General features: G+C 33.9%; 3 protein-coding genes across 8 annotated transcripts; 1 reads left to right on the top strand and 2 right to left on the bottom strand.

Annotated features, from left to right (window-relative positions):
* Positions 1-1,537: 1,537 nt before the first annotated feature.
* LOC146940275 (uncharacterized) lies at positions 1,538-6,743 on the top strand. Of its 2 annotated transcripts, XM_085753959.1 has the most exons (2): positions 1,788-2,622; positions 6,469-6,743. In XM_085753959.1, the coding sequence occupies exons 1-2, from the start codon at positions 1,873-1,875 to the stop codon at positions 6,589-6,591; spliced, it is 873 nt and encodes a 290-aa protein (XP_085610085.1). In that variant the 5' UTR covers positions 1,788-1,872; the 3' UTR covers positions 6,592-6,743. The 2 variants fall into 2 exon arrangements, with proteins under 2 accessions (XP_085610084.1, XP_085610085.1); XM_085753958.1 differs by lacking the exon at positions 6,469-6,743 and having other exon boundaries at positions 1,538-3,404.
* A 1,269-nt stretch (positions 6,744-8,012) lies between these two features.
* LOC146940274 (manganese-dependent ADP-ribose/CDP-alcohol diphosphatase-like protein) lies at positions 8,013-10,966 on the bottom strand. Its single transcript, XM_085753960.1, has 2 exons — positions 10,765-10,966; positions 8,013-9,350 (listed from the first exon to the last, which is right to left on the bottom strand). The coding sequence occupies exon 2, from the start codon at positions 9,323-9,325 to the stop codon at positions 8,369-8,371; it is 957 nt and encodes a 318-aa protein (XP_085610086.1). The 5' UTR covers positions 9,326-9,350; positions 10,765-10,966; the 3' UTR covers positions 8,013-8,368.
* A 2,061-nt stretch (positions 10,967-13,027) lies between these two features.
* LOC146940273 (dihydrolipoyllysine-residue acetyltransferase component 3 of pyruvate dehydrogenase complex, mitochondrial-like) lies at positions 13,028-27,482 on the bottom strand. Of its 5 annotated transcripts, XR_015031956.1 has the most exons (6): positions 27,245-27,482; positions 25,223-25,286; positions 16,173-16,242; positions 15,350-15,445; positions 13,914-14,121; positions 13,028-13,526 (listed from the first exon to the last, which is right to left on the bottom strand). XR_015031956.1 is itself a non-coding variant. In XM_085753957.1 (5 exons), the coding sequence occupies exons 2-5, from the start codon at positions 25,223-25,225 to the stop codon at positions 14,825-14,827; spliced, it is 231 nt and encodes a 76-aa protein (XP_085610083.1). In that variant the 5' UTR covers positions 25,226-25,286; positions 27,245-27,482; the 3' UTR covers positions 14,451-14,824. The 5 variants fall into 5 exon arrangements, 2 of the variants coding, with proteins under 2 accessions (XP_085610083.1, XP_085610082.1); XR_015031955.1 differs by having other exon boundaries at positions 25,223-27,482; XR_015031957.1 differs by lacking the exon at positions 25,223-25,286.
* Between the last annotated feature and the right edge of the window lie 502 nt (positions 27,483-27,984).

The raw sequence follows: 27,984 nt of genomic DNA, 5'->3' as shown, positions 1-27,984 counted from the left end.
AATTTTAGTTTAGAAATTTAAGGAAGAGAACAAAATTTGGTAATTTTATAATCGGAAAATATGAGATTAAAATTGTAATTAAGCCTAAAACTTAATTAATTGATTGTATAAAATAACCTAATTCTATTTCTTAAGTAATTTTCAGTATATATTTAGTAAATTGTATCATAGTATATCATCATGCAACTTTTTTTTTTGGGTGAATTCATTATTATGCAACATACTTTGATTGCATGAAACTTTATTTTATTATCCTCCATGTATAATTATTAAACTAAAAAATTTAAGATGCAAAGTGTCACGAGAGAAAGGTAATAAAACTGTTGCATGCTAAGGATGTGGAAATAGAGATATTAAACATGAATTTTATACGAAAAAGCCAACCCTCAAAACATCAAAATTTTGATTCCTCTTTCAGTTTTGACATGTTATTGACCTTATCATAGTCTTGTATCATGTTATTTTCCCCTTTCATGTGCTATCATGAATAAAAATATGCAAGGTTCGGGGTTCGAACCCCATCCACCACAAAAAAAATGAATAATTAAAAGACCACATCTAGAGTGAAGAAATGTCACATATACCGTAGATTATTTAAAACTCTTAACAATAACCAAGACTACTCTTCATAAATAGAGGCTTATAGTATTAATTTTCCTCACGATTAAGGTGCCTAGTCGATCAATGTCATTTCAACAAAAAATAAGAAGAAAAATTACTTTAAAATTTAAATTTATTTTAAAATAATTAAATATAAAAAATTACATGTTATTAGAATGATGATTGTGTATTCAACAAAACTCTAGAGTATAGTCTTTACAAAAAAAAATGTATATGTTGAAAATTAAGAAGTTTCACATATTGAATAAAACTAAAGTTATTATAAGTGGTGGAGAGTTTGAGTCTAGTGGTTCGAACATTTGGACTATGAACATTCACACTTAATAACACAGATTAGTCCACAACTATATCACAAATCAATTAAGAGCTAGGTTAACTAAAAAATCCTATAATTTAGACCGTGAACTTCTACTTAAAGTTGTGGATATTAGTCTTTGTTGAAATTTTAAGTCATTTTTTAAGCTTCACTCCACCGTAAACTACATGATACACTCCATACAATAGCAAAATTTGTTAATTAAAATGCTATTTGTCCTTAGTTTTTAAACATCCATACACCAAATGTGATGAAAAATGGCCTCCCTACATCTACCTATACCTAGAAATATGCACCTTTGAATATAGCCAATCAAAACCACATTGGATCCGAAAAAACAAGCTTTTCAAGTTAAATGTTAAACTAAACCAAAATATAATACTGCTAAAGTGCTAATAATAATAACTAAAAGAGGTGACAGGTAAGAGATTATAGACAGGTGTGTATAATATTAAAAAATTAAAATGGTTGTTCTTCTGTAACTCTCAGTCATTGCCAGTCCATATGCCAGTTTGGAAATACATATTTATTTCCCTTTTCAAATCCCATTAATAATGCTTTCAATAACACTCTGGCATACCTTTCATACAGCTTGTCACTAAGATCTCTTCTAACACCAACAAATGTTATCCGGTTGATAATGAGTTGCCTTATACTGCGTAAAGGAGTGACTTCAACTTTCACCGCTAAAGTGAAGACTTTGTTGGTGTAATTTATAAGTATTTTTGTCAACGCGTTTTCTTAGCTTTGGGACATGTCCGAACTCTAATGTGTTTCGGGACCCAACTCACCTAAATTTATTTATCTATTAAATAAAAAAATCTCTTCTCTCATCTCCCACTCCTTAAATTCCCTCTCACTCCAATCTGTTCACATCATTTTCATCTTCTCACTTTTTTTTTTCTCTCTCTCCAATAAACTCATCATCAACAACAATGCAAGACTCAATTGGAATTCCTGCATGTTTTTCTTCTGCAAGTGATGATCATCATCATCATGGAGCTGTGATACGTTCAGGTAAAACTGTTTACATGTCAGTATACAGAACAAAGTTAGCTGGTCACTGCCGTTTGATCACAATCACATGGTGCAAAAACTTGATGCTTCATGGTTTATCAGTAACAGTGGAAAACCCTGAAAAGGAAACTCAATATAGCTGCAAGGTTGAGCTAAAGCCATGGTACTTTTGGAGGAAACAAGGTTCAAAACGGTTCACGGTAGATGGAAAAGCAGTAGATGTCTTTTGGGACCTTAAATCTGCAAAATTCAATGGTGAAACTGAACCAACTTCAGAGTACTATGTAGCAGTGGTTTGTGATCAAGAGGTTGTGTTACTTCTTGGTGATCTAAAGAAAGAAGCTTACAGAAGAACTGGATGTAGACCATCACTCATTGATCCAATTCTTGTTTCAAAAAAGGAACACATATTTGGTAAGAGAAAATTTTCAACTAAAGCTAAGTTTCATGAGAAAGGTAGGTGTCATGAGATTTCTATAAAGTGTAAGAACAAAGGAAGTAGTAATAATGTTGTGGAAGATGGAGATTCTGTGATGATTGGTGGTGGTGTTCAAGTTCAACCAGAAATGGAGATAAGATTTGATGGGCATTTGGTGGTTCATGTGAAGCATTTGCAATGGAAATTTAGAGGGAATGAATTGATTCATCTCAACAAAATGAGAGTTGAGGTATATTGGGATGTTCATGATTGGTTATTTAGTCCTGGTTTAAAACATGCTTTGTTCATTTTTAAACCTGTTTTTACATGTCATTCTATGTCACCATTTTCTTTATTTTCACCATCTTTGTCATGTTCATCTTCTTCCACTACTCCATTATCAAATGAGACAAGGAGTAGTACTTGTGAGTCAGTGGAGGGCAGTAGTGTCAGTGATTCATTATCATCCTCATCTGAGTATTGCTTGTTTCTATATGCTTGGAAGGTTGAATGAAAAGTATGCATCATACAATATGTCTCATCCTAACGATGAATTTGACAGAATCACAATAACATTATAATTTTGTTATATAGTTTTTGACAAAATTACGGTGACACTGTGATTCTGTTAAAAATTATCGTCAATCTAAAGATGCAGTTAAGTGGGGTGTGGGGCCAAAAAGGTATATAGGAGTTAGCAACAGCTGGGATTGGAGAAACAAATGTACATGATGGACGGAAGTAATTGAGTTACAAACCACGTGGCCAACAATAATTCTTTGTCCAGAGGCATCTCTGTCTACATCTATCTACATCTGTTATCTACTCCTTTGAAAAATAATAGTACTCTTTACTATTTTGATCTAATGTTGAAAACTGAGCTATATTTGTATCAACCAGAGGTGTATGTTGTCTAATTATATTATAATAGTATATAGTACATATAATTATGTAACAGAAATTATATAGACAACAGATTACTGAACTGAATGTCTGTATTTGGCCATATAATATAAAGTTCATGCATGTGAATGAGAGTTGGTGTCCCGGGAAGTGAGGACGAGTGTTTGGTGATGATGTAGAAATTAGGATCACGAGAAAAAATATCCAACAGTTTTGGATTTATGATATAGAAATTAAGGAAGGTTGGTTTGATAGTTAGGAAAACTGACGATAGTGTCTGCATTTTTGTTAATTTGAAAATGAAATAATTTTGTCTATATTCACATTGTTCTGTTTCGGTTAATTATATTATCAACTTACTGCTGTTATCTGATAAAAAAGATATATGGTTTGGCTGCCTAATTTCAATGAGTTTAATCCTTTTCATTTCATAAATTTTAAACAAAAATATGTTTGCCGGTGTGGTCCTTTTATACGGTTCCACAATTACCTACATTTACGGAAACACCTCAACATAACTTAAATTCTAGGTACTAGAGTTTCATTGGGTCGGTACCCGTAGGCAAAATTTGTTTAACATTTAAATTTATTTTAATATGAATTTATATAAAAATATGGCATGATATTAAATGATTGGATGAAGGATACATACTCAACCAAACCCCATGGATGGCATTGTGTTCACTCATTCATAATCTCAAATAAGATTACAAGAATTTATAAACCAACTCAATAAGTGAATAATGTAACGCCCTCCTTTTATTTAATTATTTTTATTAAGTTAGAATCTATTTATGTGATTTATTTATATATATGAGGTGTTAGTATTTTATTATGTGGCATTATTCTATTATTTATTAGAATATGAGAAATATTAGTGTAAGTAGAATTGGAGGTTAGAATAGAAATAAGAATAAATTATTGGGCCTAAATAGATTTAGGAAGAGTGATTAGTATTATAAATAAGGAAGCTTGGGTTAGAAATAGTTTTTACGTTAGACCGCTTTTTGGAGAAAAGAGAAGAAAAGAGGAGAAGTCTGCGAGAACCCTAAGAACGAAGAACGCAGCCGTTGGAATTCAGAAAAATAATCTAAGGTAAGGGTGAGACTATCTTGCTTTAATATTAAGTTGTAAATCATTAGATTACATCTAACAAGGTTGGGGAGAGTTTGTGAGATTAAGAGGATTAGGGTTTTGAGTGAAGAATTGAGGATTAATGGATGAAAATTGTTAGATTGATGTAGAAACTGTGAACAGTCCTTAGATAATCCGTAGAATGATTATTGGAATAGTTTTGAGGTTTAAAACATATGATTAGATGAGAAGTCGGTGAGTTTAAGAATTAGGGTTTATGAGCGATTTTGATGATTAGATGATGAAGAACCGTAGAATTGATGAGAGAATCATGAACAAACCTTAGATATCCTATAGGAATGTTATTAGAAGTAGTTTGATGGTTAGAAACATGAGAATGGATGAAAAGTTGAGATTCTAAGAAAAAGTGATTTTTAAGTGTTTTTGAGAAATAAGTGATTCTAGGATAAGCTGTTTTGGAGATTTCAAAATATGATTTTTCAGTAAAATATGATAGGATTTGTCGAATAGAACGCGTAGGCGAAAACGGAATCGGATTCGGAGTAACGGTTAGGTTTTTACGGACGAAACGGTGAAACCGAAAAAAATGGGACTGCACAGAGCTGCGTCGCAGGTGGGCTACTGCCTTCCCACGCCTGGGCGCAGTTTTCCACGCCTGAGCGCAGCAAGGCAGCACCTCATGGGTGACTGCTTGTTGTGCTTTCGTTGCGTGCTGTCAGAACCTCGATTGTTGCGTTCTTGTGTCTTTTTCACCCGTTTCCGTGTTGAATTAGCTCTCGGTGTAAACATGAATGTTGTAGATAATTGAGTTAGATTTCTAATGGCTTTGGAGTGACTAGAAAATTATGTGTAGATTTTGAGTTTTGATGAAAATAGTCCAAGTGGGTCTTCAGAAAACTTTAAGAAAACTTAGCATAACTAATTCCAAGTTAGTCCAAAAACTTATGATTGGTTTCCCAACTTCAACTTAAATATTAGGGATTTAGTTGAGGTGTTTTATGAGTATTTGGCTTATGTCTCATTGATCAAACTTGATTTGCTTTTGAAGAATGTTTTGGACTTTGATATGAATGTAATTGATTAATGTATATGTGGTTATTGTTGTTGATATGTTGAAATACATTATGTGAGTATTGTATGATACATAATATTATGATGTTCTATGATGTTAAGTTGATATGATTCATTTCTTATTGATGATATGATATTCTAGCACTGTTATATGCTGCGATTGTTGCTGTTTGTTGCTGCTGAATCTTAGTGAAGATGTATAAGTCGGTCTAAGTTGTCATGATTTAAGAAGTTGTCCATTTTAATGGAATTGTATAAGATGTTCACGTTGTTGTCCAAGTTGTAGGAAGATTGTGTCGTTGCATAGTCAGTGATGGGGGCTTAATGCCCGACAGGTTCTTTATGACCTTAGCGATGGGGGCTTAATGCCCGACAGGTTCTTTATGACCTTAGCGATGGGGGCTTAATGCCCGACAGGTCCAAATATGACCTTAGCGACGGGGGCTTAATGCCTTGGTGGTACCACATGCATATTGAAGTTGTCTAAGTTGTTGTTGAAGTTGTCTAAGTTGTTGTTGAAGATGTTGTTGCATTGTAGAGTCGTTATAACTTATATTTGATGATGATTTAATGATGATGTTTGTTTAAGAAGCTGATTACGAACTTAATTATGAAGTTGTTTTCGATAAATGATATGCTTTGATAATGATACTTATGTGAAATACATGATGATGCTTATGATTATATTTGGTGTTAGATGTTGATGCTTATGATCATTATATGTGTTGATGTTTATGATTAATATATGTGTTGATGTTTGTAATTAATATTTGATGATGTATGCTGATGTTTATGAATTAGTAATTGATGTTATATGATGATGTTTACGTCTATAATTAAGATGATATAAGATGAAGTGTATAACTAATGTAGGAGATTAATGATGCTAGTTAATGGAGTATAAGATATATTAATGATGTTTAAGTTGTTGAATGTACTTTATATGATTTATATGTTTAATATTATTGTTTGAGAAATCTCACCCCTTCTGCTTGAAAATGTTGCCCTTCGTATGGGTAACTTGCAGGTAATAAAGACTAGAAGTGTTCGTGAGTGGACTCCTCACTTGTGTCTAGGTGCTCTGATACGTAACGGGATGGGACTTACTTTCATATCTATTCCTTGTGTGTCTTTTATGAACTTTTTATGAATAAGTATTGAACCAAATTATGAGATTTTCTGATAAGGCCTGCGTGCCAAGACTTTATTCATGTCGAACTATTTCCGCTGCGTATTTCCAGACTTTTATGATGTTGAACCTAGAAGGATATTTATTAATATCTATTTTATGACTTTAAAGTAGTATGTGACATTCCGTTTATGATTTAAATACTCTGATTTAATATGAAATTTTTATGTTGGGAAAACGGGGTGTTACAAATAACCCTACAACATTCTCACTAAAAAACTATAAAGAAACATAACCACTCACATATCAAATGATCATCCACATCCTTCTCTCAACATGATTGGGGATGCATAAATACATGATTACCCAAGAATGGAAATGCTTCAACTATTCATGAGTTCTCCTATTTCTAGAATTAGGAAGAAGCTTCCATTCGTGAATATAACATCGTGGACATTAATTTCCCCACCTCTCTTTGTGATCATGAGATTTTCAAGTGTAAAGATATATTCATCCATCTCTTAGAATGTACCCCCTTTGTACTTAATCTTTGGTCATTTAAGAAGTAATAAAATTTGATAAGTTTAGACCTTAATTAACAACATTCATTTAATGTGTGCCTTTGGTTTTTGTAAGAGGTAGTCCAAATAAAAAACATCATTAATTGTAGATTTCCTAAAAGAACCAAAGTGTTGAGTTGAGACAAAACTAATGTACTAGTTAAAAGATCCAAAGAGTAAGATGGAGGAGTACCTCTTGAAGTTCCAACATATCTTCCCTCGATTAAAATTTCTGAACTTCTAACCATCACAAGACTAAGTGCCTCCGCTTGTAGACCTAGCAACTCCACTTCAATAACCTTGAGTGTGTTCCCTGCCACAGCTCTGATCTCAACATTCATATACCGATATTGACCAACATGATCAAAAAATATAACTATTGATCAAATGATCAGTCGCACTCTCCTTTCTCTAGACCTTAGTTGGGATACATCAAATTTCCACACGATCATCCAAAGGTCTAAGACACTTTAACTCTTCAAAAAACTTCCTATTTATAGGAGAGGAAAATGAGTTCAATTCGCAAATATAGCATAGTGGATATTAATTATCTCACCATTCTAAGTAGCTTCACTATAAGTTTCCAAGAATCTGTATACTCTCTTCACCTATAAAACATATCTCTAGCTTTTTCCTACTTGCATTAAAATTTATTATTGGTTGAATTTTATAAATGATTCCTTACAGCGCTTGCCGTAAAGTAAAGTAAAGTAAAGTGAAAAGGTCTGAAGTAAATAGAAAGCAGTCGAAAAGCTGTAATTCAAGCTCTGTTTGGTAAAAATAGCTAGAAGCTAAGAGCTAAAAGCTCTTTTTTGGTGTTTACCAAACAGCAGTTACATAATCACAACAAGGTTTTCGCTCTAATAATACACAACAGCAGTATGAAAGTGCTAAAAATATGTAAATAACTCTAATAATACACAACAGCAGTTACATAATCACAACAAGGTTTTCGCTCAAAGGTATGCCGAGCGATTAAGTAAAATTTCACAACAGTTTTATAATACCGATTAACAAATCACATAAGCACGGTAACAACCCCAACAATGCTGCATGTTGCATCATTGCCTCTCTCAAAAGGAATGAGCATGTTTATTCAAGAAGTTGCAAGTTAGAAGTACCAGTTACAACCGCGTTATTCCAACTTGGGCAGTACTTTAATGAGACCATAGGTATACTCCATAAATTATTGATTAAAGAATGTGTGTCTTCTAAACATCATTTCATACAAATTGAAGTTATTGATGATCAAAATGCATGTCGGTATTCGCCATTCTATCAGTTCCTACAAGTGATATCTTGTCATCATAGACATAAACGCTTCCAAATGCATCTGTACCAGGAGGACATTCAAGAGCAGCTTCAAGAACTCTATGGTGTACCCCATGAGAATCAATGGAATACCCACCTTTATGATCGTGTCCAGCAAGAACGGCTTTAACACAACTGTATCTGTGTATCAAATTCATCACTTCATCACAATTCCACAATAGCGCCTCCTCGGTTGCTGCACAAGGATCTAGAGGCAGATGACACGCGACAACCACCTTCTGTTTCAATTTGGTTGCATCCTGGAGAACACCATCCAACCATTCCATCTGTTCCTTTCCAACACCGCCGTTAAACATAAGAAACCTTCTTTCAAGCCCCTTCAAATTATTTGGACTGTTCTTATCTTCGTTTGGATTCTTCTCCCTAAGCAATTTCAAGGCCTCCAATGTTTTTGGATGATCCTGAGGCCAACCAATGGCACTGATGTCATAGGTATCCAGAACTACAAATCTATATTCTGGCACAGGGGTGAAGTCATAGTAAGCACAACCATCAAGGGTTGGGATCTTCAATAATGGAAGTAACGTGCTTCGAGGAAGATTGTAAAGACAGTGATTGCCAATCATATGATACACAGGTCCCTTGAACATTTCAAATTCATCCACAACTTTCTTTACAGCATTAATAGATTGGTCTTTGGGACAAAACCCATCAACAATATCTCCTAAATTAATCACAAACTTATGCTTCTGATGAGAATTCCATTCTTTCACTGCTCTCTGCAACACAAGAATACTATGCCTATAATACCGCGGAACACCAAGGAATGAGCGGCCATCAGGAATGTCAGCGTACTGGACGTCTGAAATCAATCCAAAAGAAAAAAGAGGCTGTGTAGTAGCGACCCCAGCAGCAGACACCATGGCGTCTCTCTCTCTCTATGAGCACCTGCCATACATATAACATTGATCATGTCAGAAAAGTAGTACTTTCCAAACCCAGTCTAAAGAAAAACTAACAGGAACCAATCATTTCATTCCCAACCTCTAAGTAAACATCCAGAGATGGATAAGGATTAAGAAACAAATTATACAGCGAACAAACTAACTATTAACTAACTATAGGGTAACTGACTTGGCTTCTATTTGAATTATCTAGCATTTTCTTATCAGAAAGTAGTTTCCCTTTACTGCATTACAGCCTACTTGGGGATAAATCCATCGATCTGAGTTAGTCAAATGTAATTTCCATTGCGCATGTTTTCCCAATTTGTACAAATAAAATTTAAACATAGGTAACAGATATAACTTCGATATACTTGAGAATAAGTTTTTAAGAATCATTTTCTGGTTTCAGGTATGAGGATGATAGAACTAATAAACACAAAACAATGGCAATTGGTGAAATTAAGAATAAGGATAGTTTTTGGGGGGTGAGGGGATGAACCTGTTAAGGATGACACTTCTTTTTAAAATACTTTTCCTGTATGGCTGCAAGTAAGACATTACTTAGGGGGGTTTGAGAGCTTACTATGTGTTGTGGGGAAGATAGATGAAGGTCAAACAGTGAAAGACTAAGATGATGAAAACATAGATATGTTGTTGAATTTAAAGATAAAGAAATCAACATTAAACAATGGTTGATAAATCTTTACCTTGGATTCTACGTCCTATGTCATCATAAGTTTTGTTTTATCTACGTATCAATGGTATCATTAGCACACACAGACAGAGGTTTAATTAAAATTAAAAAGAATAAATTATTTTTCTTTTATCCTATATAACTGAGCTATCTCAGTGTTATATAGGGCAGATTGCAGAAAATAGCAGTATGTTCAAATTTCACTATGTAACAATGTTATCGTGCTGCTATAGCTGTTGTGTTACAATCTTTTTTGCTAAATAGTATATTGAGGAACAATAGTGATAAGTTCAAATTCCGCTATTTAACAACATTGAACTATCTAAACCAAAGGTCTAAAACAATATGTAAACAACACAACCGGCCAATTTGCAACCATATTATAATAATGAACAAAATATGCGACGTTACAGAATCATCTATCGATCACAATCACAACTTAGAACAATTTAACTGTATAAACTATTGAAAACGAAAAAGAAAAAAAAGAAAAAAAAAAACTTGTAATAATGTAGTATGCGAAGCACAATTCACCTAGGTAGGACAAAATAATCAGCTGATTAATAAATCAGATTGAGTTATTGAATTTGAAGCGATAAGCAAACGCACGTGATCTGATTAGAGTAGACACGTGAATTGAAAAAAGAACAGGAAAATTGGTTTGATAAACAGAGAAAGAAAGGAAGAATTGATTAGGGAAAAGAGAAGCATAGACTTATACCGGTGTGAGTTAGGAGTATTGATAGTTTTGAAACAAACGGGAATGAGTGAGAGACGGGTGAGGGTTGCGGATTGTGAGGGATTGGGGGTTGTTTTGTTAAGTAAGGGTAGTTGTCGGAGACAGACAAGGGAGTGGGAACTTGATTTGATTCTTTAAAACCCAAGTCTTCTCCTGCCATACACACATGTTACCCACTCACTCCAACGCTAATTTAAAACGCTGAGATAATAAATGATTATCAGAAGAAAGTTGGATTGATTGGTGGTAAAATGATGTCTTGAGCAGTTACATATCCAGGACCTTTGAAACAAATAGATGCGTCCCGATTGATTCCGTGTCCTCGTACACTCCTGTCATGCTACCTGATTTCATTGCTTTGGATTGGATTTACTCCTTCGTTGTTTTTTTTTTTTTTTTTTTTATTTTGATTAATCGGCAAATGTTTATTGACTATTGTTATCAAATGTTACATGTTCATTATTATTTTGGGTTAAATAAGTTTTTCGTCCTTGTAAATATAGTGAATTTTGATTTTAGTCTCTAAAAAATTAAACTGAATGTTTTCATCCTCACCAATTTTTTTATTTTGTTTTTCGTTCTTAATTGCCATTTTATATTCATATAAATGGCAAAATTATAACTCTTTTATATTCAAATTGTATTCATGTTATGTCCGTTTATTATATTCGACATTTATATATTCATATTATGTTCAAAAAATGTCAAAAACACCTCAAAATTATATCCATTAAGGACGAAAAACAAAATAATTTTTTTTATGTGGATGAAAACATTAAGTTTAATTTTATAGGGACTAAAATCAAAATTTGTTATATTTATAGGGACGAAAAACTTATTTAACCCTTATTATGTTACTCCCTCCTTCCCGAATTAACTGAGTCATTTGCTGATTTCACACATATTAAGAAAAATGTATAAATAAAGGAGAGAGAAAAATGGTTTTAAGTGCTCTTGTTAAGTATTGGTGCAAAGTGGAATATATTAAATTGAGAATGATGAAAGTAGTATTAATTAGAGTTATAAAAGGGAAAAAACAATTAATATTGTATTGAAAATTGAAATGACTCGGTTATTTTAGGACATTTTTTGTTGATAAATGACTCAGTTATTATGGGACGGAGGGAGTAGTTTTTCTCATACTTAAATGGCTTAAAATTTAATAAGGTTAATTTTGGATTTTAACATAAAACTAGTTACAAACCCGTGCTTCGCACGGGGTGGATTGCTTTTTTTCGGATAATTTTGTTGGCAAACATATATTTGTTAATACGCTTAAAAGTAAATTGATTTGAAATTTATATATAACATGCATATAAATATAATAAACCATGATCCATAACATATCAAATCCTAGATACGTCTACCATAAACGAAACCAAAACAGAAGTTATACAACATAGATTCTAAAGTAGTTGTGTTTGATGGAAAACAAACAAAAATCTAAAATTAGAAAATATAACGGGTTGAATAACGTATTTTGTAAAAAAATTGTTCTAGAGGAAAAATGAGCAAGTTAAGGAAGATAGTTGCATTTTTCTAAGAGATTGCTGTTAATTATAAATGTGAGAATTAAGTAAGCATATTGCACAGACATTAGAAATCTGCACCTTTTTAAAATATTTATCAAAGCATCAAAACAGCATATACTACAATCAACATTCGAGATAGTAGTCAGGTCTATCTATTTAGATACAACACTAATTATCTCAAATAGCTAAAATAGACCCGTGTATATACATTAACGACATTGAAGAGATCTAAAGACAATCGAATTTTACAGAGTAAAAAATCAGCCACCCTTAAAAAAATTGCTACAAAGATTTCCTTCCTTTTGAATAGTATTTGAAGTTGCATTATACAATTTTGTTTTATTCTGATCTTCAATTACAGTACTTATCTTTTGTTGAAAAATATTGTTGATCTAGGAGTATGGATTGTCGAGGTAGTACTCCAACATTCTTTTGTTTCAAAAATCATAAATTGATTTGTTTCCTTCTTATTTTTATTAACTCATTTATGGGTGCAAGAACTATAATTTGAACCTTCATTTTAGTTATAACTCAATGATATAGTGGTGTCCTTCATCTCAAAAAGATAATAATGTAGGAGTATGGACACTCGCATATTTAGAATTTTTCTTCCCTAAACCTCAATGCAATATTTTTATGAAGTCTCAACTTAAAATACTTTCAGAAGGTATGCAGATGGGCAGAACAGCTGCATATGTTTATGGTATTCAACATTTTATAAGCAATCATCATTCATTATTAAAAAATAATTTTAAAGCTACAAAGTCAATATTTTTAAGGAATGTGAGTTGCTTCTAATAGCTGCTCATTCCCTCTAATTGCAGCATCTGTGCCAGCTGATATATATTGAAATCCAACCTAGGCACAATCTGAAACACATGCTTTACAATAATATGCACCAGAATCAGGAGTCACACTGTGGTGACACTTACAAAAAGGGTACCATCATTCCTGCCCCTCAACCATACCATCAATTGTAGCACAAGCAATAAAGGTATCACTCTCCCCAACTTTTAGCTGCCATACTGATTATGTTGCTTAATCTCTCTGCTTTTCCTACATAAACCTCAAGGAGTTTCCTCACAAGACGGTTATAGTCCTCGCTTGCTTTTCCCATCTCAAATTGTGCTCTAAAGTTTAGTTCTATTATCGCCCTAATATCTGTTTTCTCTTTGCTTGTACTATACATCACATCCAAAAATGTATGTTCCCCTGCATAGTTGTAATGGCATACATAATTGTTAGATTTTGATCACTACATAATAATTTCTTGAAGCTTATTCTTCTTATTTTTTTAATTGGAAATCCTGTTGCTTTTCAAAAACACACACACACCTAACACCTAATACATTCTTGTCAATATAGCTAATGGTCCTGATTAATAATAGTGCTACAAATAAAGGTAAAATATTTTAGTGATTTAAAAGGGACTTAAAGTCAAAAGAGATCATATGGGACAAGTTTGTTAACTACTAAAAGAAAAAGTGTTACAGTTTCAAAAAAAGAGAAAAAGATGCATGCATTTGTAAGAAATATTATATCATATTATAAGTTGAATGATTGTTTAAGGTGTAAAAATTACTAATTAAATCAAATTACCTGATGGAAGATTATGTGAACTTGTCCATTCAGTATTACAAATGGCACTGTTAAAACCAGCATTTTGAAGCCGGCTAGAGACTTGTCTCATAAAACAGTTTGGACATGATCTGGCTGCACGACTCTGTCTACTGCAACTATACTCTAACTTTGATCTATCTATTTCCTCAATTGCTTCTTTCGTTGCATTCCTTATGCTTATTTCAAACTACAGAACATTGCCATTCTTCGTAAATTTGAGAACGAAGGACGCATAATAAGAATTTTGGTTCTTCGTTGTCTAATGCTAGTCTAGTGAGGAAGAAAAAAGAAAAAAAAAAAACTTAACTAAGAAACACTTATTCTGACAGTTACAGAAGCTGATATTATTCCCTTGATCTCAGCTTGAAAAAGAAAAAAGCAAACAAACATGCACAACATTAAATAACTTATGATGCAAGTCACTGAAACAAACACTATTCATATGAGCAAAGAAAAGCACACAATGTGTTTCGACAAACACAGATGTTTTAACTGCTCATACTCATATATCAAATATTTAGACTATCAAACTATAATTAAGGTTTGAATAAATTGAGTTGATGATTTCAAGTTCGCATGTTCGACACTTGACCGAAATGCATACTCGATCAACACAAGGTGAGATGCCAATAAAATAAAATTAGTGTTCAATCATTCACACCAAAATTCAATGTCTTATCTACCCTCACTTATTAAAAAATTACAAATTTGCAAAATTTATTGTAAGAGAGTAAATACTTAAATAAAAAATTGGTCAGGGATACAATCAACCAAACCCAAATGGGTTAATACCAGGTGATCAAATCTTATCTCCCGCATACAACTATCACTCGAAAAAAGGAATTGAGTACTTCATCGGAGCCTTCTATTTACTATCACAACAACATGGTTTATGGATTCTCAATACAGCCTTTGAATGCTTTCAACCATTCGGCACCAATCGCCCGTTTCTCTGCGCGGATCACCATTTTGGTTATTAAAATTGTGGGAATCAGATGATTTAGCTCTTAAATTGGAGAACTTCAATCAATTTAGTCCCTCCAACAAAATATCACTTTAAAAAACATCCATCAAAACTTATGAAATGTCTCCATATTAGCTTCTCTCTTGCATGCATGTGAGTTGGACAATATAGAACATTTAAAATTGTGGTGTTAAATTTGAGAAAATTACTATTAATTGACGTTTTTTAATTCAATGGACTAAATTGTCATTTCCTATATTTGAGGGACTAAATTGTCAGACTCAGACAATCAAAATATCAAGGACAAATGGTGATTCAACCCATGATCACAAAAATAAGGCTAAATTTAAGTCACAAAAGGGATTTAGCTCCACTAAACAGTAAAGTAATATATGTCAATGATCAATAAATTATATAGCATAAGTAACAACATCAGATTAAGAATAATTACCATCTATAACACGATGATCACAGCTGAGGGTCACGGCCATGAAGGAAGCAAACTTGAATTCTTCACCACCTGAACCTGGAATGACCCTCCTCTCAGCTGCTCATGTAGAAGCAAAGGCAGGGAGATGATCATTATGAGAAACAACAAATGCAGCTAATAAAGAGGACACCATAAATGTACCTCCCTGCAATGTATATCAGTCTCCAAATGCATGACGAACTATTCTTGCAAATTGTCAAAACAGTTTTTCAAACTCTATCACCATATTTATATATGTATAAATAATGAAAAGGGTTAATGAAAAATCTCATTGTTTGGAAGTTTACAGACTTATAAAAGGGAAGAAACAGAGAGTAGCCATTCCCTTTTCGAACCCTAATTTTTTTTTGTTCCCTTTCAAATTGCAGGTTGTAGAACCTATAAAGAAACTTTACATTTGTGACCCTTCCACTTTGTTCCATCAATTAATCATCCAAACAGGGAGAAGAAGGGATACATATCCTTTCCATTCCATCCATTCCCTTATACATTTTTCATTAGTATTACAGTTCCCCATAGGACCGGTTAGAGCAGGCATTTTAACAAACCATTTCTAGCAAATTCATGGCAATTTTAAGTCCCAAAAACTTGAAGTCATGCTGTGACAGCAAGGAGAAATGCACACTGTAAATAAGTCAAAATTATTTGTCCCTTCTCCATTGTCTCAATCTACCCAGCACAGTTGGAAAAAATCTAACACCAAATTTATACCAAGAACTAAACTGTATTTTTAGATCCAATTTCACAAAATAAAGACATCAATGCATCAACAGAGTAATCTTACCTGGGATAACAATATCACCAAGTCCAAACATTGAAAATGGCCTTGCAGAATCTGTTGTGCGGAACAAAAGCTGCAAAACAATTTAATTAACATAATTAGAAAGAACTTCGTAAGTTTTTTTTTATGAGATGGTTATCATGGCCAGTGTAACGCCCCATTTTTATTCTAATATTTTAGTAGATGTGTGAATATTTTATATATGACTTTAATTGCTATATAAATGATTTTATGTGAAATATATGTTTTATATGATTTTTATATGAAATATGTTATGATGCAATTTTATTATATGAATATTGGGGTTGTGTATTATTTAAATGAATGTTGTTATTATTTGATAGAAATAATATGAGAAATAGAAATATTATAGAAATAATATTTATTTTTGGTTAATGGTAATTAAGTGGAAATTAATAGAAATTAAGGGAGTTGGGTGAGAAAAGAAAAGAGAGATATTTTTGAAGTAAAAAGAAAGAAAAAGGGAGAGAAACATTTTCACGTGAAAACATTAGAAGAAAACCTGCTTTTGGAGAGAAAACCTAGAAGAGGCAAAGAGAGAGCTAGGAAGGAATCGATTGCGGTAGCTTGTCGTTTGGTGTTGCTGAATTAAGGTAAGGGTGGGATTCCTTTCAATAATCTTGATATATAATTTGAAAATTGATGAAATTGTTGTTCTTGAGTTTAGGGTTTAAGAGGTTATGTTAGATGATAATTTATGATAAAACATGTTGTTTAATTGTATGAATATAGGTTGTTTTACCCCTATGATGTATACTAAACCTGTAAACATTGTTCTAATTCATTTTGGGTGATTGGGGGATCAAAAATTGGGTTTTTGGAGTGAAAACTGGTCTTTCCCGTAAGCTGTGAATGTCCAAAATCGGGCCCCGAACTGCCAAAATCGGGCCCCGAATTCTGAGCTGATTTTTCAGCTTTGGTTCGACAAAAATCGGGCCCCGAACTGCCGAAATCGGGCCCCGATTTCCTGTCAGTCAAAACTGGAAAACACTCACTTTTTCGCCCGTTTCTGTTTTGAATTAGCTTTCGGTGTAAACATAAAAGTTGTAGATAATTGAGTTAGCTTTCTAATGGCCTTGGTTTGGAGTGGAAAAGATTTGTAGATTTTGAGTTATGATAAAAATAGTCCAAGTGGGTCTTTAGCAAAATTTAAGAAAACTTAGCATAACTAATCCCAAGTTAGTCCAAAAACTTATGGTTGGTTTCCCAACTTCAAACTTAAGTGTTAGGGCTTTAGTTGAGGTGTTTTATGGATATTTGACTTATGTTCTATTGATCAAAACTTAATTGCTTTTGGGGGATGTTTTAGACTTGAGCTGAATGTAATTGATTTATAAATATATGTTATGTTGTTGATTCCGTTGTTGACGTTGTTGTATCATCTAATGTCAAAGTTGGGGAGTGTGTCATAATTGTTTTAGGCACATATGTTGTTGTTGTAGTCGCTGTTGAAGTTGTATGTTGATATACACAAGTTGAGTCCATTTGCATACTCACATCTGTTGGGGGCTTATGCCCTGGAATGTTCATCATTCAACCCGTTGGGGGCTTATGCCCTGGAATGTTTATCATTCACCTGTTGGGGGCTTATGCCCTGGGATGCTTTAACCATCCAAATTGTTGGGGGCTTATGCCCTGGAATGCTTAGCATTCAACGCGCGTAGATTGGTACCACCTGCATGATGCATAGTTGTTGTTGTCGTAGCATTGTTGAGTAGTTGTTGTTGTCGTAGCATTGTTGAGTCGTCGTTGTTGTCGTAGCATTGTTGAGTCGTTGTTGTCGTTGTAGCATTGTCGAGTTGTCGGTGTCGTTGTGGATAATGTTGTTGTTGTTGTTGTTGTACCTTGTTGCTGAAATTAATTATGTTGTTGCTTATGTATTTATTTATATACTTTATTAATGATGCATGTTGTGATATGTTGTTGTTTTCATTAATTCGATGAATTATATATTACTATTATTGGATAAGTTTCTCACCCCTTCTGCGTATATGTTGCCTCGACCGTGGGTAATGTGCAGGTAATGATGGCTTGTAGGTTGATTGGCTCAAGTGTCTAGGGCTCTGATACATATTAGGATGGGGATCGTCGCGAGTGTCTTCTCATTTCTTTTATGTATCACATATTTTGGAAAGGACTTGCTATTAGAATAAAGTTGAATTATGTTGTGGCCTTTGTGCCAAGATTTTTATTGATGTTGAATTTGGTTAAATTTATATTTTAAAGAATTATTCCGCTGCAGTTTGTAAGATAATTTAAATGTTGGTATTTAAATAAATAGATATTTCCTATTTATGAAATTTTGATTAGCAGTGTGACACTCCGTTGTGTGGTTACTCTGATTAAATTAACTAATATTACGCTGTTGGAGAACGGGGTGTTACAATTGGTATCAGAGCAGGTTGGTCCGTCCGGCCAATTAGTAGAGTCGTGTCGAGCCTAGTAGTGTTGTGTGACAATTTTGTATTGTCCTCGTTGTCCTGTTTATTGTTTGTTGTGTAACCCTTAGTATGAACTGGTTGGAGTACAACCATGTTCATATTGATTCTTTTAGTAGACGTTGTGTTTTTCTTCTGCCGAAGAAGAGAGTGGAGCAGAATTGTTATCTACTAAGCAGCTGAAGCAGTTAGAGCATGATGGAAACTTGATGTTTTCTTTAATGGCGTATTTGTCTGTGGAAAATCAGTCGGTAATGAATAGATTGCCCGTTGTGAATGGATTCCCTGAAGTTTTTCCTAATGAGATTCCAGATGTGCCACCGGAGAGGGAGGTTGAATTTTCGATTGAACTAGTGCCGGGTACGAAGCCGGTGTCGATGGCTCCTTACCGTATGTCAGCTTCGGAGTTGGTAGAGTTGAAGAAACAGTTGGAAGAATTGCTTGATAAGAAGTTTGTAAGACCGAGTGTCTCACCTTGGGGAGCGCCGGTATTGTTGGTGAAGAAGAAGGATGGTAGCATGAGATTGTGCATAGATTACCGTCAGTTGAATAAAGTGACGATAAAGAATAGGTATCCACTTCCGAGAATTGACGATTTGATGGATCAGCTAGTGGGTGCACGTGTGTTTAGTAAAATTGATTTGAGGTCAGGTTACCATCAGATTAAGGTGAAGGATGAAGATATGCAAAAGACGGCATTTAGGACACGGTATGGACACTATAAATATAAAGTGATGCCTTTCGGTGTTACTAATGCGCCTGGAGTGTTCATGGAGTATATGAACAGAATTTTTCATGCTTTTCTAGATAAATTTGTTGTTGTGTTTATTGACGATATTTTGATTTATTCTAAGACTGAAGAAGAGCATGCAGAACATTTGAAGATTGTTTTACAGGTGCTGAAAGAAAAGAAATTGTATGCAAAACTATCAAAGTGCAAGTTCTGGTTAAGTGAAGTAAGTTTTCTTGGCCATATTATTTCTGGTAGTGGTATTGCAGTTGACCCGTCGAAAGTAGAAGCGGTATCGCAATGGGAGACTCCTAAGTCAGTTACGGAGATCAGAAGTTTTCTTGGTTTGGCTAGTTATTACAGAAGATTTATCGAAGGATTTTTGAAGTTGGCACTTCCATTGACTCAGTTGACCTGTAAAGGTAAAGCTTTTGTGTGGGATGCTCAGTGTGAGAATAATTTCAATGAGTTGAAGCGAAGATTGACGACGGCTCCAATTTTGATTTTACCAGAGCCGGATAAACCTTTTGTTGTATATTGTGATGCGTCCAAGTTAGGCTTAGGTGGTGTGCTTATGCAAGATGGCAAGGTAGTGGCTTATGCTTCAAGACAATTGAGAATACATGAGAAGAATTATCCTACACATGATTTAGAGTTGGCTGCTGTGGTTTTTGTGTTGAAAATTTGGAGACACTATTTGTACGGTTCCAGATTTGAAGTGTTTAGTGATCATAAGAGTCTGAAATATTTATTTGATCAAAAAGAGTTGAATATGAGGCAGAGAAGGTGGCTTGAGTTGTTAAAAGATTATGATTTTGGCCTGAATTATCATCCGGGTAAAGCCAATGTGGTTGCAGATGCCTTGAGTAGGAAAACATTGCACATGTCGGCTATGATGGTGAAAGAATTTGAATTGCTGGAACAGTTTAGAGACTTAAGCCTTGTTTGTGAATTGGCACCTCAGAGTGTGCAGTTGGGTATGTTGAAAATTAATAATGATTTCTTGAAGAGTATCAAAGAAGCCCAGGAGGTTGATGTGAAATTTGTAGACTTGATGGTTGCTAGTAATCAGAATGCAGATGGTGATTTTCAGGTTGATGATCAAGGAGTGTTGAGATTCCGAGGCAGGATTTGTATCCCTGATAACGATGAATTGGAAAAGTTGATTTTAGAAGAGAGTCACAGAAGTAGCTTGAGTATCCATCCGGGAGCTACAAAGATGTATCATGACTTGAAGAAACTGTTTTGGTGGTCTGGATTGAAGCGTGATGTCGCACAATTTGTTTATGCATGTTTGACTTGTCAGAAATCGAAAGTTGAACATCAGAAGCCTGCTGGTTTGTTGACACCATTAGATGTGCCGGAATGGAAATGGGATAGCATCTCCATGGACTTTGTGACGAGTTTACCAAACACGCAAAGAGGGCATGATGCCATTTGGGTTATTGTCGATAGATTGACGAAGTCGGCACACTTCATTCCGATTAATATCACCTATTCAGTAACTCAGTTGGCGGAGATCTATATTCATAATATTGTGAAGTTGCATGGTGTTCCATCGAGTATTGTGTCGGATAGGGATCCGAGGTTCACTTCGAGATTTTGGAAGAGCTTGCAAGAAGCTTTGGGCTCTCAGTTGAAGTTGAGTTCAGCGTATCATCCGCAAACAGATGGTCAGTCAGAAAGAACGATTCAATCATTAGAAGACTTGTTGAGGGTGTGTGTACTTGAGCAAGGTGGAGCTTGGGACAGTCACCTACCATTGATAGAGTTCACGTACAACAATAGTTACCACTCGAGTATTAGTATGGCACCTTTCGAAGCTTTATATGGTCGAAGGTGTAGGACTCCTTTATGTTGGTTTGAGTCGGGTGAAAGTATTGTGTTGGGGCCTGAAATAGTTCAGCAGACTACGGAAAAGGTCAAGATGATAAGAGAGCATATGAAAGCGTCGCAGAGTCGACAGAAGAGCTATCATGACAAGCGTAGGAAGGACCTTGAGTTTCAAGAGGGTGACCATGTGTTCTTGAGAGTCACTCCTATGACCGGTGTGGGTCGTGCATTGAAGTCCAAGAAGTTGACTCCGAAGTTTATTGGTCCTTATCAAATATCTGAGAGAATTGGCACAGTGGCTTATAGAGTTGGTTTGCCACCACATCTTTCGAACTTGCATGATGTGTTTCATGTGTCGCAACTTCGGAAGTATGTAGCGGATCCTTCACATGTCATTCCTAGAGATGATGTGCAAGTTAGAGACAACCTTACGGTAGAAACTTTACCTTTGAGGATTGATGATCGCAAGGTGAAGACGTTGAGAGGCAAGGAGATACCTCTAGTGAGAGTTGTTTGGGGGGGAGCAGCTGGTGAAAGTCTTACTTGGGAGTTGGAGAGTAAGATGCAGGAGTCTTATCCTGAGTTGTTTACTTGAGGTAATATTTCGAGGACGAAATTCTATAAGTTGGGGAGAGTTGTAACGCCCCATTTTTATTCTAATATTTTAGTAGATGTGTGAATATTTTATATATGACTTTAATTGCTATATAAATGATTTTATGTGAAATATATGTTTTATATGATTTTTATATGAAATATGTTATGATGCAATTTTATTATATGAATATTGGGGTTGTGTATTATTTAAATGAATGTTGTTATTATTTGATAAAAATAATATGAGAAATAGAAATATTATAGAAATAGTATTTATTTTTGGTTAATGGGAATTAAGTGGAAATTAATAGAAATTAAGGGAGTTGGGTGAGAAAAGAAAAGAGAGATATTTTTGAAGTAAAAAGAAAGAAAAAGGGAGAGAAACATTTTCACGTGAAAACATTAGAAGAAAACCTGCTTTTGGAGAGAAAACCTAGAAGAGGCAAAGAGAGAGCTAGGAAGGAATCGATTGCGGTAGCTTGTCGTTTGGTGTTGCTGAATTAAGGTAAGGGTGGGATTCCTTTCAATAATCTTGATATATAATTTGAAAATTGATGAAATTGTTGTTCTTGAGTTTAGGGTTTGAGAGGTTATGTTAGATGATAATTTATGATAAAACATGTTGTTTAATTGTATGAATATAGGTTGTTTTACCCCTATGATGTATACTAAACCTGTAAACATTGTTCTAATTCATTTTGGGTGATTGGGGGATCAAAAATTGGGTTTTTGGAGTGAAAACTGGTCTTTCCCGTAAGCTGTGAATGTCCAAAATCGGGCCCCGAACTGCCAAAATCGGGCCCCGAATTCTGAGCTGATTTTTCAGCTTTGGTTCGACAAAAATCGGGCCCCGAACTGCCGAAATCGGGCCCCGATTTCCTGTCAGTCAAAACTGAAAAACACTCACTTTTTCGCCCGTTTCTGTTTTGAATTAGCTTTCGGTGTAAACATAAAAGTTGTAGATAATTGAGTTAGCTTTCTAATGGCCTTGGTTTGGAGTGGAAAAGATTTGTAGATTTTGAGTTATGATAAAAATAGTCCAAGTGGGTCTTTAGCAAAATTTAAGAAAACTTAGCATAACTAATCCCAAGTTAGTCCAAAAACTTATGGTTGGTTTCCCAACTTCAAACTTAAGTGTTAGGGCTTTAGTTGAGGTGTTTTATGGATATTTGACTTATGTTCTATTGATCAAAACTTAATTGCTTTTGGGGGATGTTTTAGACTTGAGCTGAATGTAATTGATTTATAAATATATGTTATGTTGTTGATTCCGTTGTTGACGTTGTTGTATCATCTAATGTCAAAGTTGGGGAGTGTGTCATAATTGTTTTAGGCACATATGTTGTTGTTGTAGTCGCTGTTGAAGTTGTATGTTGATATACACAAGTTGAGTCCATTTGCATACTCACATCTGTTGGGGGCTTATGCCCTGGAATGTTCATCATTCAACCCGTTGGGGGCTTATGCCCTGGAATGTTTATCATTCACCTGTTGGGGACTTATGCCCTGGGATGCTTTAACCATCCAAATTGTTGGGGGCTTATGCCCTGGAATGCTTAGCATTCAACGCGCGTAGATTGGTACCACCTGCATGATGCATAGTTGTTGTTGTCGTAGCATTGTTGAGTAGTTGTTGTTGTCGTAGCATTGTTGAGTCGTTGTTGTTGTCGTAGCATTGTTGAGTCGTTGTTGTCGTTGTAGCATTGTCGAGTTGTCGGTGTCGTTGTGGATAATGTTGTTGTTGTTGTTGTTGTACCTTGTTGCTGAAATTAATTATGTTGTTGCTTATGTATTTATTTATATACTTTATTAATGATGCATGTTGTGATATGTTGTTGTTTTCATTAATTCGATGAATTATATATTACTATTATTGGATAAGTTTCTCACCCCTTCTGCGTATATGTTGCCTCGACCGTGGGTAATGTGCAGGTAATGATGGCTTGTAGGTTGATTGGCTCAAGTGTCTAGGGCTCTGATACATATTAGGATGGGGATCGTCGCGAGTGTCTTCTCATTTCTTTTATGTATCACATATTTTGGAAAGGACTTGCTATTAGAATAAAGTTGAATTATGTTGTGGCCTTTGTGCCAAGATTTTTATTGATGTTGAATTTGGTTAAATTTATATTTTAAAGAATTATTCCGCTGCAGTTTGTAAGATAATTTAAATGTTGGTATTTAAATAAATAGATATTTCCTATTTATGAAATTTTGATTAGCAGTGTGACACTCCGTTGTGTGGTTACTCTGATTAAATTAACTAATATTACGCTGTTGGGAGAACGGGGTGTTACAGCCAGTAGACTACAAAAATTAACACGAACGTATACAAAAATTAGAAACAAATATTTCCATTGCACTCGGCAAAGATTTTAACCTTGATTGGAGCATCAAATGATTTCGCAACGCTAACCATCACAGGAGTGAAGAAAACCCAGAAAATGTCATATACAAAAAGACCAGCTTGAAAAATATGTGAATGTAAAAGAGTAAAAAATGAAGATTTGAGCACTACCAAGTTCAATTTAAAAGAAGGAAAAAAAACATACCAAGAGAATGGCACCAGTCTAATAGAGAATCTATGTCGAACAGTACATTTGAATCAATTAATATTGCTGAAGAATCAAGTAAAAAAGATTGAAAAAGAGTTGAAGCATATAACAGACCAAGTTACAATGATTTCATAAAAAAAAAAAAAAAGGATAGCCTGCACATCAAGTTAAAGGTAGAGTGCTGCATCAAATCGCGGCATCAATGGTGGAATGAATACGTCAGTTACATTTCTTCTCAAATCGTTAAAATTTCAAACCACATTATATCAGCAGTCATATTCTTTCTCTCTTTGTGAATATTATGTGAGACTTGTTATCAGATAGAATAGCACATCAAGCAAAGGTAGATTGCGGCGTTAAGTCGCGGTGTTAATTACAGTAATGAAGACTGATTTACAATCATATACCAAGTTTACAAACTTGCAGCATTTAGATAGAAATTTAATTTATTTTTATGTGCCCATCTTCTACAGAATAAGCTTAATTTGTAAAAAGGTATTGTTCCATTTCAAACCAGGAAAGTGAATACCAAAAATATGCACAAAACATAATTATTGGTTCAATTAACAACCATGAGTTAATAAAAGAAACGGTTGAAAGGCAAAATCATACACTCTTTCAAATTTTAACACAATATACTAATTTCCCTAGAATATGGTAAACCCAATGAAGTGTAAATAGAGGAAGAAGATCACAGCAAAAAAAAAAAGGCATCTTTTTTTCATGGGCTAATCCAAAAGTCATCATGAAAGTTTATATTGCAACCACAAAGGACTATAATAATAACAGTATAAAGCAATATGATGATAGTAGTAAATACCAATCACACATCCGCAAAAATAAAAATAAAAGTAACCCAAAAAAGAAAAAGAAAATCACCATGTCATAATTGCCTCACAAACAGCAAGGCCATCTACAATTCTGCAGATCTGACCCAATTCTCCTGCATGAAACATGTCAAAATTCATCCAAAAACAGTTCCCAAACAGCCCAAATCAGTTTAATCATCAATTTAGAATCAAGGATAGTATTCAAAGGTAATAGACATAGTTTAATCATTAAATCTATTGGGATTCCTAAAATCATCATTCAATTACTCAATTAGAGAACTTCAACTCTACTAAATTTAAACCAATTCAAGCTATAATGTTTTTTCAAAGAAAAGAAAATAAGTTCATTGCCAATAGAACACAACCTAAACAACTGCTAGAAAGTGAATATCTTCAATGCAAAGCTTAGCACTATAACAAAGATCAACAACTAATAGAAACGATGCATTCAGACAAAGCAACAGTCAAATGTTACAACACATTGCCCATACTACTTAATCTGTCTTATATAATCAAAGGAAGTCGGATATTTGTAGGGACCAATGCCATCATCATAGTTAACTTATTTATAGTTAAATTTATGCAGCAAACTTGTTTTCAATACTTTTGAAGCAAAGCTGATCCCAAATTTTGTACCAAACACTACCATCATAATCTCATTCTAAGACAGTCCTTATACACCAATGATTTATCCAAACATCATCTTTCACCCAAATCTCGTATGAACAAACTATATTAGTTCCGGAACCAAAAATTGAAAACAACAAATCACAAAGAAAAGCCTTAAGGTTACTTGGTCTCAAAGTCACCAACCACATCACAATTACTTAAGCTTTTCAACAGATTGTTTCACTACTCAAACACAGACCCAAAATCACAAAGAAAAGCAAAGAAACCAATATTGCAGACAACATAATTTGATAATTCAGTCATTAAGAAAATGACATATCCAGTGAAAGGAAAACAAAATGAAATAAACAAAATGAAGATTCATTGATTCCATTAGAAAATCAATATCTTCATTCTCAAATTTCAGAACAAATACTAATGTGATTAGTTCAGAGAGTGCAGCGAAATGATCATGATTCTCGCGCAAAATACCATCGATATCAAAAAAAAATGAAGCAATATCCGAGATTTCTAATTTATGAACTACACAAAATTCAGTATCATTTTGCTTCAGAGAAACAAACCTGTTTGTATTACAAACATTTCAAATCAAGCCCAGTATCATTTTATTCACAAAATTGAGATTCTCAAATTCTTTCAAACTCAATTCTCAAATAGAACCTTTTCCACCAAAAACTTGAGATTATACATGACTTTTTCCAACTGAGTTTGCTACTTCAACGCAATTTGTTAACACCAAATGAGACAGCAAGCATGCATTAGTTGTATCCAATTTTTAAGCATGTATAAAAATTCTTGTACAAAAATTTATTGCATTTTATAAAAAAAATCTAACATAACATCACAGATGTGTGAATCAAATTCAAAGAGAGAAATCAATTTCCTATATTCAACCCAGTTTTCCACCAGTCACATAAGCCCAATTGAAGTGTAACAATGAGAAAAGTAACCAATTTCCTCTATCCAACGCAGTTTGTTCATCATAAGCATTTGACAACCAAAACAAACATGCATACATGAAAACAAAATCCAGTAAAGTAAAACAAAACATGCAAAAAACAAAACCCACCAACACAAACAAACTCAAACAATCAAACAACCAAATGAAAAAAACAACCGAGAAACAAAAAATCAACATATAACAGAAGAAAAACATCATTTCACATTCTTGTTACCTACTATCACAAAGCCATTCAAATTCTGGGTTCCCAGCATATTTCAATTCAAAATAAAAGATGGTTTCCTCAAACATGCAACCGAAATCAGTAAAAAAAAAAACCAAAATCAATTAAAAAACAAATTCAAACAACCTTATTAAAAAAAATCAACATCTAAAATTCAATACAAAAAGAAAATCACCCAAAAAAACAATAAACACATAGAAACCACAAAAGCTTCACAAAACATAAACATGCATGGGAATCAAAGATAGAATACCAACCTTTTTCTTGATCAATCACTAAAACACACCAAGGAAGAAGAAGAACCGGACTCAAGTGATGAGAGACATGAATGAGGTAGTGGGTAGGAATGAATGAAATAGTGGGAATGAATGAATTGAAACCGTACCAAACATATATATATATGGGGGAGATGGTTATTAACCAATTTACGAAAATACCCCTCCAAGGGCAAAATCGTAAAAAATACATCCATTCATTTTTCTATCTAGGTTAGTAGATTAGTGTAGTTTTGTCAGAGTAATAAAAATATTAATAGTCTACCTTTTTTACTCTCTAAAAAAATCCAATTTAAGATAAAAAAAAAGTGATCTTACAACCACTTTGGTTTCACTCCCTTCTTCCTCCCTCCCCTCTTAAAAATTTAACAAAACACATTAAAAATGAAAATACTCCCTCCAATACACTTTTCTGAGAGACTCTTATCCTTTAACTCAAAACAATACACTTCATTTTTTCGTTTCATTTTTTTAACTCATTTATTTATGTTTTATTTTTAATTTTTAAAATAATAAAAAATAGGTGAGTTGGGTTCAATGACTCACGTGGCCATAACATGCATCACAGTTTTGAAAAATATTTTCCCTCAAAAAAAAAAAGTTTTGAAAAATATTAGTAAAGACACATACATATTATCCACTTATGCGATCCAACAAGAAAATAATGTTTAATTAAGTGATTAAACTCAAGCAGTTAATAAACTTTATCATATGATTAATCG

Source organism: Medicago sativa, chromosome 3 (assembly GCF_051527215.1).
Source record: "Medicago sativa cultivar Bolivia chromosome 3, Bolivia_mono, whole genome shotgun sequence".
NCBI classification, from domain to species: Eukaryota; Viridiplantae; Streptophyta; class Magnoliopsida; order Fabales; family Fabaceae; genus Medicago; species Medicago sativa.
The sequence above is the reverse complement of the archived record's forward strand: the minus strand, read 5'-3'. Positions and strand labels throughout refer to the sequence as shown.

Excerpts from the sequence above, each read along its gene's own strand:
- LOC146940275 (XM_085753958.1), top strand. The coding sequence starts at position 1,873 with ATGCAAGACTCAATTGGAATTCCTGCATGTTTTTCTTCTGCAAGTGAT.
- LOC146940274 (XM_085753960.1), bottom strand. The coding sequence starts at position 9,325 with ATGGTGTCTGCTGCTGGGGTCGCTACTACACAGCCTCTTTTTTCTTTT.
- LOC146940273 (XM_085753956.1), bottom strand. Across the intron at positions 15,446-16,172 it reads TGGTGATATTGTTATCCCAG|CTGAGAGGAGGGTCATTCCA; the intron begins GTAAGATTACTC and ends CTACATGAGCAG. Across the intron at positions 14,887-15,349 it reads TGATCATCGTGTTATAGATG|AGAAACGGGCGATTGGTGCC; the intron begins GTAATTATTCTT and ends TGATCCGCGCAG.